Source organism: Mustela nivalis (genome assembly GCF_964662115.1).
Source record: "Mustela nivalis genome assembly, chromosome: 19".
Lineage (NCBI taxonomy): Eukaryota > Metazoa > Chordata > Mammalia > Carnivora > Mustelidae > Mustela > Mustela nivalis.
In genome coordinates, this window is record NC_139038.1 from 9,493,312 (window position 1) to 9,506,780 (window position 13,469).

The 13,469-nt window shown below is 52.5% G+C and overlaps 1 protein-coding gene across 3 annotated transcripts; it reads right to left on the reverse strand.

The window, feature by feature from the left end:
- Positions 1 to 229: 229 nt before the first annotated feature.
- RHBDD2 (rhomboid domain containing 2) lies at positions 230 to 11,651 on the reverse strand. 3 transcript variants are annotated; one of them, XM_082712605.1, is made up of 5 exons: positions 9,651 to 9,777; positions 9,378 to 9,531; positions 8,898 to 9,305; positions 3,933 to 4,083; positions 230 to 1,179 (listed from the first exon to the last, which is right to left on the reverse strand). In XM_082712605.1, exons 3-5 carry the CDS (start codon positions 9,058 to 9,060, stop codon positions 822 to 824), a joined length of 672 nt encoding a protein of 223 aa, XP_082568731.1. In that variant the 5' UTR covers positions 9,061 to 9,305; positions 9,378 to 9,531; positions 9,651 to 9,777; the 3' UTR covers positions 230 to 821. The 3 variants fall into 3 exon arrangements, with proteins under 3 accessions (XP_082568731.1, XP_082568732.1, XP_082568730.1); XM_082712606.1 differs by having other exon boundaries at positions 9,378 to 9,535; positions 9,651 to 9,711; XM_082712604.1 differs by lacking the exons at positions 9,378 to 9,531; positions 9,651 to 9,777 and adding an exon at positions 11,382 to 11,651.
- Between the last annotated feature and the right edge of the window lie 1,818 nt (positions 11,652 to 13,469).

Here is a 13,469-nt window from a genome sequence, read left to right on the forward strand (position 1 = left end):
TGCCAATCCCAGGGCTGTCCAAGCTTCCCGTTTCCCTCTTCAGCTACCCCAGCACCTGCGCCACTCACCCCCCACCCCATGTCCCATCTCCACTGGGTGGAGGTCGTCGGCCTGGCTCAAGCTGATCTACTTGTCTTCACCATCACACCCGACACTGCTGCCCCCAAACTCCCAACTCTGCTCTCTCTCACCCAGCCGGATCCCAGAGACAGCACACACCACACGCAGGTTGGAGGTGGGTTCTTTATACAAAGGTAATCAACACTGTGGTGCCACCAGCAGGCCACCGCGGTTCGCAATGGCCCGCCTCACCACTCCTGGGGCAGAAGGCAATGGGGGGGGTCCATGGTGGGGGGGGTGACACGACATGGGCCCCAGGACTGCTGAGCTAGGAGCTCCTGAAGGGCACACACAGACACACGGACACTAGAACCAAGAGCACCACGCACGAAGACAGGCAGGAAATGCAGAGCTAGAACGAGCCCCTGGCAGCCACGGACCACCCCAGGGTGCTCTTCTCCTAGGCGTTCGGGAGGCGGCGTGGCGGGTGGGAGCCAAGGAGCCCAGCTGGGCCGCTACGGAACTACGGGACCTAATCACGGAGCGCCTTGCCCTCTGCATCTGTAAAGTGGGGACAATCCAATGCACTTCACAAGCGGTCGTGACGACTGCCACAGGGATATATATCAAAATACTCGACACAGAGCCCGGCACATAGAGGTGTTCGATAAATAATTTTTTGTCAAGAGAAATCTTGGCTCCGCTCAGAGAGGACCTTCTTCAGAACGCCAAGATGCAGGACAACTTCCCTAGAAATTCTTTCAGGGGATCAGGACCCTCGAGCACTCCTTGGAGCCTGCAGCCGCCGTCGTGGCCAGCGCCCCAGAATACACAGTGCCAGGGCAGTTGAGGGGGGCGGGGGGCTGGACCCCCAGGGAGGCACCCGCGGAAGCCGGGTAGACGCCGGAGGAGTTGGGGGTTGTGCCAAAATGGTTCTGTACGTAACACAGGCCGGAGGCTGGCTGGTACGGAGGCAGGCTGGGCATGTGGCCAGGAGAGCAAGCCGGCCAGGCAGCTAGTTTCTGGCCACTGGCGTGCTGCATCTGGGCGACAGGGTGGCTCGGGGACAGGTGAGGGTGGCCACTCTGTGTGGGGTAGGAGCCGGGCACAGGGTTCAGCCTGGAACGGAACAAGAGAAGATGGTCACTCCGCCGGCAATGCCCAGGCCCCAGCAGTCACTGGACGTGAGCAAGGCTCGGGTCACTGGACCACTCTGTGTGACAACCTGCTCTGGAGATTTGCTGCAACTAGCTCCAAGCACCAAGCGAGGAGACCGGTTAAGCTCACCCGGTGAGAAAGCATCCCCCGAGAGGGGAGGGCCCACTCACAGTCCCACGGTAAGCCGGGAGGATCAGGGGACACGGCGCTCGTGACTGAGGCCACCTGAGGCATAACTGTTCACAGTAGTTTGTCCCCCAGATGGAGACGGGACCTGCTCGCAGCGGTCACTGTGTCTGTGACCAGCTCGGCGATGCTACCCAAGGAGAACGGGCCAACTTCTGTGGGAGGGAGGGCAAGAGGGCTCGAATGGGGGTAACACAGGGCTTGGGCCCAGGCCTCGTCTGCTGTGAGGTTTCTACCTGTGGCTTTGGGAGTGAAGACTCACAGCTCCAAGTCCCGACCGGCATGAACCGATGAGCCAGATGTGTGCAGCTGCCCATTTGAAGATGAAAGAACCAGCACCCTCCCCCCACACCCGCCACAGACACGTGTGGCTGGGACCACAAATGGAGACACAGCCTGTGGGTTTTGTCCTCTGAGCCTCTGCACAGAGTTTTAAATATGGAGAACAACCGCCAACACCACTGGTGTTTGTTAGGGGACTGGACCGAATCCACGCACAGTTCAGCTAAAACCTGACTTGACAAATGAGCCGCTTAAGGGGATACGTGGGTGGCTCAGTCAGTTGGGCATCTGACTCTTGGTTTCGACTCAGGTCACAATCTCAGGAGACCCCGGCCAGCTTCATGCTTGGCAGGGAGTCTGTGTGAGGGTCTCTCTCCCTCTGCCTCTCCCCCTCCCCCTCTCTAAAATCAGTCAGTCAATCTTACAAACAAAAACCCATCAAATCAGCTGCGTTAAGTACAGGAACAGAGCAGTTAACATTAACATCTCACTTCTTCTGCGACTCTTGAAAACGCAGAGAATCTGGATTACCAGAAGTTCACCAGAAGCCTCCGGGAGGCAAAAGCGTCCAGACCGCTGTGTAAGTGTCAAAGCAGACACGCGTGTTGTGACGCCTGTGTCCCACTGCTGGGCCCGCCGAGACGTCATGCTCTGTTCTGGGGGCCTGGGGCAGGCCAGGATGATGAGGGAGCGTATACCACGCCATGTGAGGGGCACGGAAGGCCCTGAAGGGTCACCACCTCCCTGCCCCAGATCTGTCCGGCACGATGAGAAGGCACCCGACCTGGCACGGACATGTCCCAGGTGCAGCAGGGCAGCTGCGGCTGTGCGTGGAAGGACTTTCTCATCAAGAGCTGCCTTGGCGATGAGCCTCCAGCCAGGACAGGGGCGTAAGTGGAGGTCAGGGGACCACCCTCAGCTGTCTGAGAGGAGGCTCCTTCACAGGGGGCGAGTTTGCACCCAAGGACCCCTGAAGTCCCCTCTTGAGCCTATGAGAACAATTAAAAGCCTAAAAGCTTCAATACTCCTCTAACTAAATTTCCACAGTCTCCCACGTATTTTGACACCAGGGATCACGTGCCTGAAATTGGGTGCGGGTGTCATTTCTGGTTCTCCCAGTACCCCCATACCCCAGCCCCTGAGGTCCCCCGCCTTTGAAGTCAAGGTCAAAGGCCCTGAGCTGATCAAGGCTGGGGGTGCCCACCTCCTCAAATAAGCTACAAACATCAATTCAGCCAAAATCTTGCACCCGGGCCGGCGTGGAGCGCAGACCCTATCCCACAGCTGGCTGAAGGCAGAAGAGGGCCGCCCGCCAAGCACCTGAACTTCACAGGTGTCCCTTCTGTTGCGGGGACCCCGAAGGAAAGAGAGTCTCCTGCGTGGAGAGGTCCCAGCACGGCTGCCCCCAGGGAAGGGCACAAGAGGCCGGAGGTGGGGAACAGCAGAAAGGGGGTGAACAGGACCCGGAAGAAGAGACCCTAGCTGTGGACGGGGCTCTCCTGCCTCTGCGTTACCTCAAGACGCTCCTGTCCTCCTTGGGCCTCCTCTGCGCTAGGACCGACTGAGGCTGCGTGAGCCTGGGCGGCTGGCCTAGCAGCTCCCGCAGTTAGCGAACCTGGACTGCAAGACCTGACACCCGGCCTTCTCTTGCCAGGCGGCCAGGAACACGCCACCCCCCAGCTCCTGCGCGGCCTCACGTCCAAGCTGCCTGGTCGGCCGTGCAGACGGGCGGCTTCTCACTGACGTGCTCTGCTTGGCAGCAACGAGGGCTGGTGACACGCTCGGTGGCGCCTCTCCCTCCCACCGTCTGTCCCACGCCACTCGGTGGATACAGGAGCACTTGAGATGCCTTCCCTTTCCCCTTTCGGCTCAGTGCCTACTTCAGATGCAGCCAGGCAGGATCCAGAATGCTTGGGAGACATCTGTGCGAGGACATTCCAGGCCCAGGACCATCCGCACCCTGTTCCCTTTCCCCACGACATTCTACACTCTCTCTACAGGCCCTGGAACAGCTTCAAGAATAAGTACTAAGAGTCCTGCAACTTGGACGCCTGGGTGGCTCAGTGGGTTAAGCTGCTGCCTTCGGCTCAGGTCATGATCTCAGGGTCCTGGGATCGAGCCCCGCATCGGGCTCTCTGCTCAGCGGGGAGCCTGCTTCCCTCTCTTTCTGCCTGCCTCTCTGCCTACTTGTGCTCTCTCTGTCAAATAAATACATAAAATCTTTAAAAGAGATTTCTGCAACTTACTTCCGGCTGTGGGCTGCCCTTCTTTCGGCCGAAGAGCCCGAGATGTACTTGAACACCGAAATCCTCCTCATGAGGCTGAAGGGGAACTTCTGGTCGAGCTTCAGCGCGACACGCTCGGAGAGGTCGATGGAGTAGCAGTAGGTGAGGCCGTCTGAGGTCGGCGTGTTAAGTAAAACTGAGGCAACTCACAGGAGGAGGGCGGACACGTCCCCGTAGCACCCACGTTCCCACGTTTATCCCACAGGGGGATGAGCACTCACTCTATACTATGCGGACACTGACGCTCGGGGGAAACCAAAGGTCGCGCTTCTGTCCCCTGCCCCTCAGAGGGAACAAGGCCCAGCAGTCGAGGATGGAGGCGGTCTCGATACCCTCCGCAGGGTACTGACAGTTTCTTGTCCGCTTGTCCCCAGACTGAAGGCACCCTGCCTCGATGCGACCAAGTGAGCCTCAAGTGGGACTCGCTGGCAGTACTTTCCCCACATGGTCACCACCCCCCGGAAGTGATCGGAGGTCATCCAACCTGTGTCAACCTGCCACCCCCGAGGCGGCCATAAAGACTTTCGTCTTTCTGACGATCGTCAGCTTTCGTCTGTCCGTCCATCCATCTATCCATCCCTTTGACAAACACTTACTGAACACCTGTGATACACCAGGAACTGAGGAATGAGCGCCAGACAATGAGTAAGTCTTTGGGACAGAGGAAGTGGTGATAAGCCATAGCTTATCTCGGCAACAGCAGGCTGGGGACCCTCACCGAGCGTAGGGAGATCGAGAAGGCTTTCCCCGGGAGGAGAGGTGCGTGCGGAACCCTGCAGTGTGAGCGGCAGCAGCTGGCGGAGGGCAGTGGTGCAGAGAAGGTAAGGAAGCCCCAGGAGCTGTTCCTGGAGGCCGTGATCTCCACTGGATGCTACTGGCAGTCTGATCAAGACGAGTCTGCTGGTGAGACTGGTCCACTCAGTACTGGACATTCGGTGGCCCCAGTCACGAGCCACCAAGTGGCAGCAGCACCTGGCCACTGTGATACCCAAAAATGCCCCCGCACGCTTCTATGGCCTCTCAGGGAGGGCAGTATTATTTCCAAAGACTGATTTCCAGTGACAACCAGGGCTGCGAGGAAGTCCGAAGTTGTCCCGGCTGCTGACTTCGGAATGCTCTTAATAATCAATTCTGTTTCTGACTCTGACTAAGTCCTGGTACCAGACTAGTCCACCCCCCATAGATAACTGTAAGCCAGACAGTGTTTTACGCAACTGTCTTCACACTTTGGACAGCAAACACTGAACAATACTAAGTAGTCTAATGCATGTGTAATTGGTACCCTAGAAGGAGAGGAGGAAACAGGATAGGAAAAAAAATCTTGGAGACATAGTGATGCTAATCTTTTAGACTAGATGAAAACTCTACATTCAAAGATCCGAGATCCAATGATCAACTCCAAGCAAGGCCAACGCAAAGAATATCACCACAAAGGTGTACGATAATTAAATAGCTGAAAACCAGTGATAAAAAAATAGTGAAAGGAGTCAGAGAAAAACAATGAATTATGTATGGAAAATAGTAAGAATGACTACTGATGTCTCATGAGAAAATGATACAAACCATTAAGTCATGCAATGACATCTTCAAAAGTGAAGGAAGATCAGAGAAGGCCAGAATTCTGTATTTAGTGAAATAAAGGCATTTTTTAGAACCCAAAGCTGAATTTGTCCCCAGCATACCCGTTGTACAAGAAATGTTAAGTGAGGTTCTTCAGGCAAGTGGAAAATGATACCAGATGGAAACTTGGATCCACACAAAAGAATGAAGAGAATTAGAAGGGGGCCTGGGTGGCTCAGTCAGTTAAGCCTTTGGCGCAGGTCATGATCCCAGGGTCGGCATCGGGCCCTACCTCGGGCTCCCTGCTCAATGGGGAGTCTGCCTCTGCCCCTGCCCCACTTGCGCTCACTCTCTCGCTTTCCTTCTCTTCCAAAGAAAATCTTAAAAAAAAAAAAATAAAAAGAATGAAGAGAATTAGAAATGGTAAATCTGTGGGTAAATGTTACTTTTTTAAATTAAGAAATACATAATTGACTGTTTAAACAAAAGTAATAGTGATGTACTATGAGGTTTACATGTGATAGCAGCAGAAATAAAACGCAGACAACACCACAAAGGATGGAACAAGAAAAACAGAAATACAATTCTGTGAGATTCTTAAATTATATACTAAGTGGTATATTATCCAAAAGTAGTCTCTGATAAACTAAAAATGTGTACTGGAACCTCTAGAGCAACCACTAAAAAATAAGACAAAAAGGTATAGTTAATAGCAAATAGAGCAAACCTGTAAGAGCCTATCTTTAAAAAACGAAATACTGAAAGGGCACCTGGGTGGCTCAGTCTGCTACATGTCCAGGTCTTGGTTACAGCTCAGGTCTGACCTCAGGATCGTGAGATCAAGCCCCGTGTTGGGCTCTGTGCTCAGTGCACAGTCCGCTTGAGTTTCCCTCTCCCTCTTTGCTTCCCCTACTTCAAATAAATAAAAACATCTTAAAAAAAAATACAACTAGAAAAATACTCAACTGAGTCAGAAAAGAAGGAAAAAGGAACAAAGAGAAAACAAAGGGCAAGACTTAACCCCAACCACATCAATAATTATACTAAATGTACATGAGCTAAACATCCCATTTAAAAGGCAAAGAAGATCAGATTGGAGAGCTAACCACATGCTGTGTACAAGAAACATGTTTTAAATACAAGGACACAGACATGTGAGAAATACAAAGATGGAACAAGAGATACCACATAAATCCTCATTTTAAGAAAGAAAGCTCGAGTAACTACATAGTAATGTCAGAAAACAAAGACTTTAGAGCAAAGAATATTACCAGAGATTAAAATGGTCCATTTCACAATAATAAAAGGTGAGTTCACTGAGATGACATAATAATCCTAAATGTGTATGCATCCAGTCATAGAACTTCAAAATACTAGACTGAGAAGAATTGAAAGGACAAGACACACAAATCCACAATTTTAGTTGGAGATTTCAATAGTCCCCTTCCAGTAACTGACAGAACAAGGGTAACTGTATAGAAGGCTAAAACAGTGTCAACACCTTGACCTAAGGGACATACATTGAACATGACACCCACCAACTGCAGAATGTCCATTCTTTTTTAAGTACACACAGAACATTCACCAAGATATATCAAATGCTGGGCCAGAAAAATCTGAAAAAGAAAGTTCTCTGACCGCATGAAAGGAAATTAGAAATCATCAACAAAAGGAAATCTGAAAAATCACCTAAAACTGAGAAATTAAGAAACTCATTTGTAAATAACCCTTGGATCAAAGAAATCCCAAGGAAACTTGGAAAATACTTCTACGTCAACATAAAAATATAACATCAAAATGTGTGGGATGCAGCCAGAGTGGTGTGTACAGGGGAGTTCATAGCTTTAGATTTCTTATTAGAAAAAAAAGGTACAAAATTAACAAAATAAAAATTTTAGAACAAGATAAACAAACTATGTGATCAATGTGTATTTACACACTGCCTACCCTGATAGCTTACAGAATCACAGATTGAAAGAGATTTCGGGAACGTACCTTATTCAACCTCCAACACTACCAATTCTGGTATTTAAAAAAAGGAACCTGGGCGCCTGGGTGGCTCAGTGGGTTAAGCTGCTGCCTTCGGCTCAGGTCATGATCTCAGGGTCCTGGGATCGAGTCCCGCATCGGGCTCTCTCTGCTCAGCAGGGAGTCTGCTTCCTCCTCTCTCTCTCTCTCTCTCTGCCTGCCTCTCTGCCTACTTGTGATCTTGTCTGTCAAATAAATAAATAAAATCTTTAAAAAAAAAATAAAAATAAAAAAAAAGGAACTCACATTAGGGCTCCTGGCTGGCTCAGTCAATAGAGTGTGTGACTCTTAATCTTGGGCTTGTGAGTTCAAGCCTCATGCTAGGTGTAGAGATTACTTAAAAACATTTTTTTGTGGGGGGCGCCTGGGTGGCTCAGTGGGTTAAGCCTCTGCCTTCAGCTCGGGTCATGATCCCAGGGTCCTGGGATCGAGCGCCACTTCAGGCTCTCTGCTCTTTGGAGAGCCTGCTTCCCCCTTTCTCTCTGCCTGCCTCTCTGCCTACTTGTGATCTCTATCTGCCAAATAAATAAAAAATATTTAAAAAAAATTTTTTTTTTAATATCATAAAGAGGAGTGCCTGGGTGGCTCATTCAGTTAAGTGTCCGACTCCTGATTTCTGCTCAGGTCATGATCTCAGGGTCGTGGGACTGAGCTCCACGTTGGGCTCAGTGCTCAGTGCAGAGTCTGCTTGTCCCTCTCCCTCTGCTCCTCCCCCCACCCTTCTTCTCCCTCTCTAAAAAAAAAATAAATAAAATCTTAAAAAAAAAAAAAAAAGTAACACACCAACTTCAGAACTCCAACCTCCAACCTCCCCTGCCACTCGCCGCCAGCCGTCACTGCCAGAATACTTACACAAGGGATGTTGTTTAGCTTCAGTTTCTAATCACCCATAAAAGCCTATCTCTAAAGAAATCCTTTTCTGACAGACTAAATCAAACCAAACCAAAGCAAACAAACCCGTGTCCTCTTCCTTTCATGGTAGATTTCTGGCTCATGGGTCTTTCCGACTCTTTCAGTGAAGCTTCTTACCGTAATTCGCCAAATGTAGGTTTACACTTCAGTTACGAGGGGAAAAAAACCCCCAATCAGAGTATTTCAAAGTGGCAGTGCTAAGCTGGGGTGAGGAGATAGCTACTTATGTTGATGGTTTTCCAGTTGGGGCAATTCTGGCCTAGAGGGGAAGTGACCCACCCGAGACCACGTGGTTTTCAAAGCTGAAGCTCGAATCTAGATTACCTACATCTGAGCCCACGGTTCTAGCTACGAACCCCCAGACCCTCCACCCTGGTTCACGCTTTGGCATGTCACCACCCTCCAGTTCCCTTCTGGAAAGGATACACGTTAGCCCAATTCCGAGTCCACAGACATTACTGAGGAATGAGGTCTGGGGAATGAGCCAGGAGGCGCACAGGAGCAGCCACGGCACTAGCATCGAGGGCACAACCACGCCGAAGACCAGGGCCCTTCTCATCCGAGAGCGGACAGAGTTGACTCCCAGCATGGCAAAAGCCACGGGGGTGAAACCTCTGGCATCTTCCACCTCCCCCAGCTTCGACAGCGATGACACAGCTTCAAACGACAGGAAGATGATGGCGGAGAAGATGGCGAAGATCACGGTGAAGAAGCAGTGGCGGACGGTGCCCACGGTTCTCTCGAAATTGCCAGCAAAGCGCCAGATGACAATAGCGCCGCAGAGCAGGGAGACCGGGTTCTCATAGACGAAGATGTACGTCACCAGCCTGTAAACTGCAGGGGGAGCAGGGTTAGAGGCCTGGCAGCAGAGGGGCTCTAAGGAGGGCGAGCCAGGTTACAACCCACCTCGGAAAGGGGGCGTAGCTGGCTGTCGGTGCGGCCAAAAATCAGCCAGGAGCCACGACAGGCAGTGGGGGGCAACAGTGGAGGACCCAAGACTCAAAGCAGAGCTGTGAACATCCAATCCTTGCTCTTTCCCGGACCTGGAGCAAGTCCGTGACTGGCTTCCACGTGGGGGGAAAGAAATAGAACCCTTTTTAGCATGGGATCGTGTTTGAATTGGTAATGTGCTTTAGAATCCCTTTTTTTTTTTTTTTTTTTAAAGGTTTGCATACTGACCTATCTCACCGGGCAGTTTGAGGATTAATTAATTGTAACAGCTTCAGGGGTGGACTGAGTGGGTGTCACTTAACACTCTTTGTGCCAGTCTCCTCGGCTGTAATCCTGACCTCTCCTTCCATAGGGGCTGTTCAGAGGAAGAAAAAAGGGACCATGAATTATTTTGTACCTAAAAAGACCGTAAAACTACCACTAAGAAGATAGAGAACGCAGATGTCTTTCTTGAAGGCGCTTATCCGATCTTACAGGTACAGCGGGGCCTGAGACGCAGTACGACTGCCAAGAAACTCACTCGTGTCTCTCTCTTATGTCCCCGCAGGCCAAAACGCTAAAATGGAGGAGGTGACTGGTGATGCCGCAGTAATATTGAACCTTGGGGGTGGAAAGGCTAAGCCATGGCATCTTGGCTCGGTCACGTCCAGGCTGGCGGAGGGTTCAGTCCAGTCACAGGCCTGTCAGCGTTAGTGTCTTCATCGTCAAATAACAGGATCACAGCAGAGGCCTTGGAAGGTCTCTTACATGTCCAATACTCCCACGCCCATGAACCCCAGTCAGAGAAGCTGTGAACTAAAGCGGGGAGAGGGGAGCTCAGTTGACGCATTTTGTGTTTGTTTAGGGGGGTATGCTCTGCGTATCTACGTTGGGGAGAACGGTCTGAGCAGGGAGGCAGGCTACGAACTACCTCGGCCTTCTCCGTAAGGCTGCACCATCTCAAGAGTACTTGAGAAATCATTCCAATTACAGAGTGAAATCCCAAAGCATGAATGTGAAGATTCTAGAAGCAACTCTATAGGGTTTGGGTATTCGACACCCCCAAGGCTCCAGTTCCAAAACATCACACAGTAAGCAAAACAAAACAAAACAAAACAAAACCTGTTGCCGTCTCAATTGCATGACTTGATAGCTCTGCGACTCCCCCGCATTAAAGCCTGTTTTCACCCAAATGCTGGCGAATAACAAAGCCTACTACGTCACTGGGATGGACATTAATGCTCCTGAGTGTGCTTTGCGAAATAACAAAAGGGATAAAGCTTTCCCATTTTCCTCCCCAGAAATGAAGGGGGGAAGAGACAGAGCCCAGGGATGTCTCTCGCGGGCCGGTGTTTCTCCTGAATTGATCTGCAAAATTTCTCAGCCGCAGATTACACAAACACCTGTTTCCTAAGGCACAAGACGTCTCCTTGTTGGGGAGTTGGGAATGGGAGTCAGGGTTAAGATGCACACTTAAGAGGAAGCAGAAGACGTTCTAAACCCCAAAAGAGGCCGGGACGCTTCCAGGGGTAGCCACAGACGATGCTCAAGCGTGTCGACGAAGGAGAGAAACACTGTTCCCGGGGTGCGGGGCAGGGCGGTGGGGGTGGGGGTCAGGCCCCCCTGCAGACGTCGGTGTGTATGTGACCGGGAGCGGGAGCAGACGAACCCTTCTCGGGGAGCGAGCATGGGCGAACGAAGCGAACGGACGCGGGGCCTCCACCAGGGCTGTGGCGCGGGAAAGGGGGGGCGATTTCGGGCAGGGGAGGACCACAGCGATGACGGGGGTGCGACTCCGGAGGGACAAAGCCGCGGGACGCGAGGCCGGTCCTCCGGGCGGGGAGGACGATGGCGCGGGCGGCGTGGCTGGCGGTGAGGCCCGACGGCGCGGGCGCGGGGAGGCCGGAGCCCGGAGCCCGGGGCCCGGCGAGGTGCGGGGAAGCGGGGGGCGCCCCGCGGCCCGGCCCCGCCCCTGCTCACCTTGCCAGTTGCGCAGGGCCTCGGAGCGCAGCGAGAGCCCCGACGGCGCCAGGGGAGGCTGCAGCAGGAACAGGCGGGGCCCGGACACCAGCAGCGAGAGCAGCGCGGTGAAGAAGGTGGCGGACGGCACCTCGGGACACAAGGACCAGCTCCGGTACCCGGGCTCCGAGGCCGCCATGGCCGCCGTCGCTCCCGCGCCCCTTCTCGGCGCCGGCTGCTCCTCGGCTCCTTCCGCCTCCCTGCGGCTGTCTCCCCTGGCAACAGCGGCGGAGGCGGCCGGAAGCCCCGCCTCCCCGAAGCCCCGCCCCGCGCCGAGCCGCCCAATCCAGTCGCGCAAGGCCACGGGGAGTCGGAACGGCGCCCTCTGGTGTGCAAAGGGCTGGGACCTCGCGCAGGTGCCCGGGCCGCGTCCGCTTGCGGGGCGCGGGTTTGGATCTCGTGGGCTCCGCTCCAGACGCCGAAAGATTACGGTGTTGCAGTTTACAGAACTCTTTCACACGCACGCGCACGCACTGCCTTATTTGTGCTTATGCCCATTCCACCGATGAGGAAGCTGAGGTCTGGGGAGGGCCCTGGGTAATTCAGTTGAATGGCAAAGGCAATTTCTAACTCAGGTCCTGCCTCTGCTAGGGCCTGGAATTGGCCGGGAGTACAGTCGAGGCAGGCTTCGTGGCTGGATTGGAGAGAATTGTAGGGATTTCACACACCCTACAGTCAAGGGAGCCTCCAACAGTCTATCTCTCTGATTCTGCCTCCTCCTCGTTTTTCTTCCAATTATCTCTCCAGAAAACCCCAAGACCTCTTAAGCTCAGGGGACAGAAAACCGGAATGAGCAAAGCAGAGCCTTCATTAGCAGCAGGCTCGAGGATGGGGCACCGAGGGACTGTGAATCGTTTTTGTTCTATCCATTTTGCCCTTGGTCTGCTAAGAGACTTCTAGGCCTCCAACGTGCTACCCAGGGACGCCTCTGTCTCTGGTTCCACCAAGTATCCTCAGTCCTCCTGAAGAGTGTCTGGCTCTTCAGGTGCCAGACTTTCAGGCTTTGGGACAGAAAACACACACATCAGTGTGGATGTTTTCAGATCAAATCCACGAGCAAATGCTGTTGGCTCTGCCTCTCACTCCCTATCCGGCTTCATGGGTGTTTTGACGTTTTTTGGTTGTTTTTTTGGTTTGTTTGTTTTTTAAGATTTATTTATTTATTTATTGTAGAGAGAGAGCAAGAGCAAGCGCAGGGGGCAGGGGAAGGGAGAAGGGGCTAAGGAGCCGAGGGAGAGAATCTTCAAGCAGACTCCCTGGAGAGCTTGGAGCCTGACGTGGGGCTTGATCGTATGACTGGTTAGATCCCTATATGAGCCAAAACAAAGAGTCAGATGCTTAACTAACTGAGCCACCCAGGTGACCCTGGGGATGGTTTTTTAAAAAGTAAATCAGGGTTGCCTGCTTGGCTCAGTTGGTTAAGCTGCGACCTTCAGCTCAGGTCGCAATCCCCAGGTCCTGGGATCAAGTCCTGCGTGGGACTCCCTGCTCAGCAGAGAGTCTGCTTAAAAATAAAATAAAATAAAATAAATAATAAAAAATCAAAAGTAAATCATGGGACACTTGGGTGGCTCAGTCGGTTAAGCATCTGCCTTCCGCTCAGGTCACGATCCTAGGGTCCCGGGATCGAGCCTCGCATCGGGCTCCCTGCTCACTGGGGAGTCTGCTTCTCCCTTTCCTTCTCTGTGTGCTCCCCCCAAATAAATAAGTAAATCTTAAAGAGAAAAAAACAACTCAGAAGAGCCAAGGTGCACCCCATGTGTCCTGTTCGCTGAGAATCTTCCTCAGTCCCTCTTTTACCAGCTTATTTCCCCTGGGGGAGACAGAATAACGGCCCCCCACAGGTGTCCATGTCCTAATCCCCAAATCCCATGTAAATGTTACCCTATGTAGCAAAAGGGACTTTGCCAATGTGCTTAAATTAGGAATCTTGGGATTATCCTGAGCCGATGGAATCATGAGGGTCCTTTTAAGGAGGCAGGAGGGACAGGGGGAGAGAAGGCAGTATGAGGACAGAAACAGGGTCGAAGCTTTGTGCTTTGAAGACTA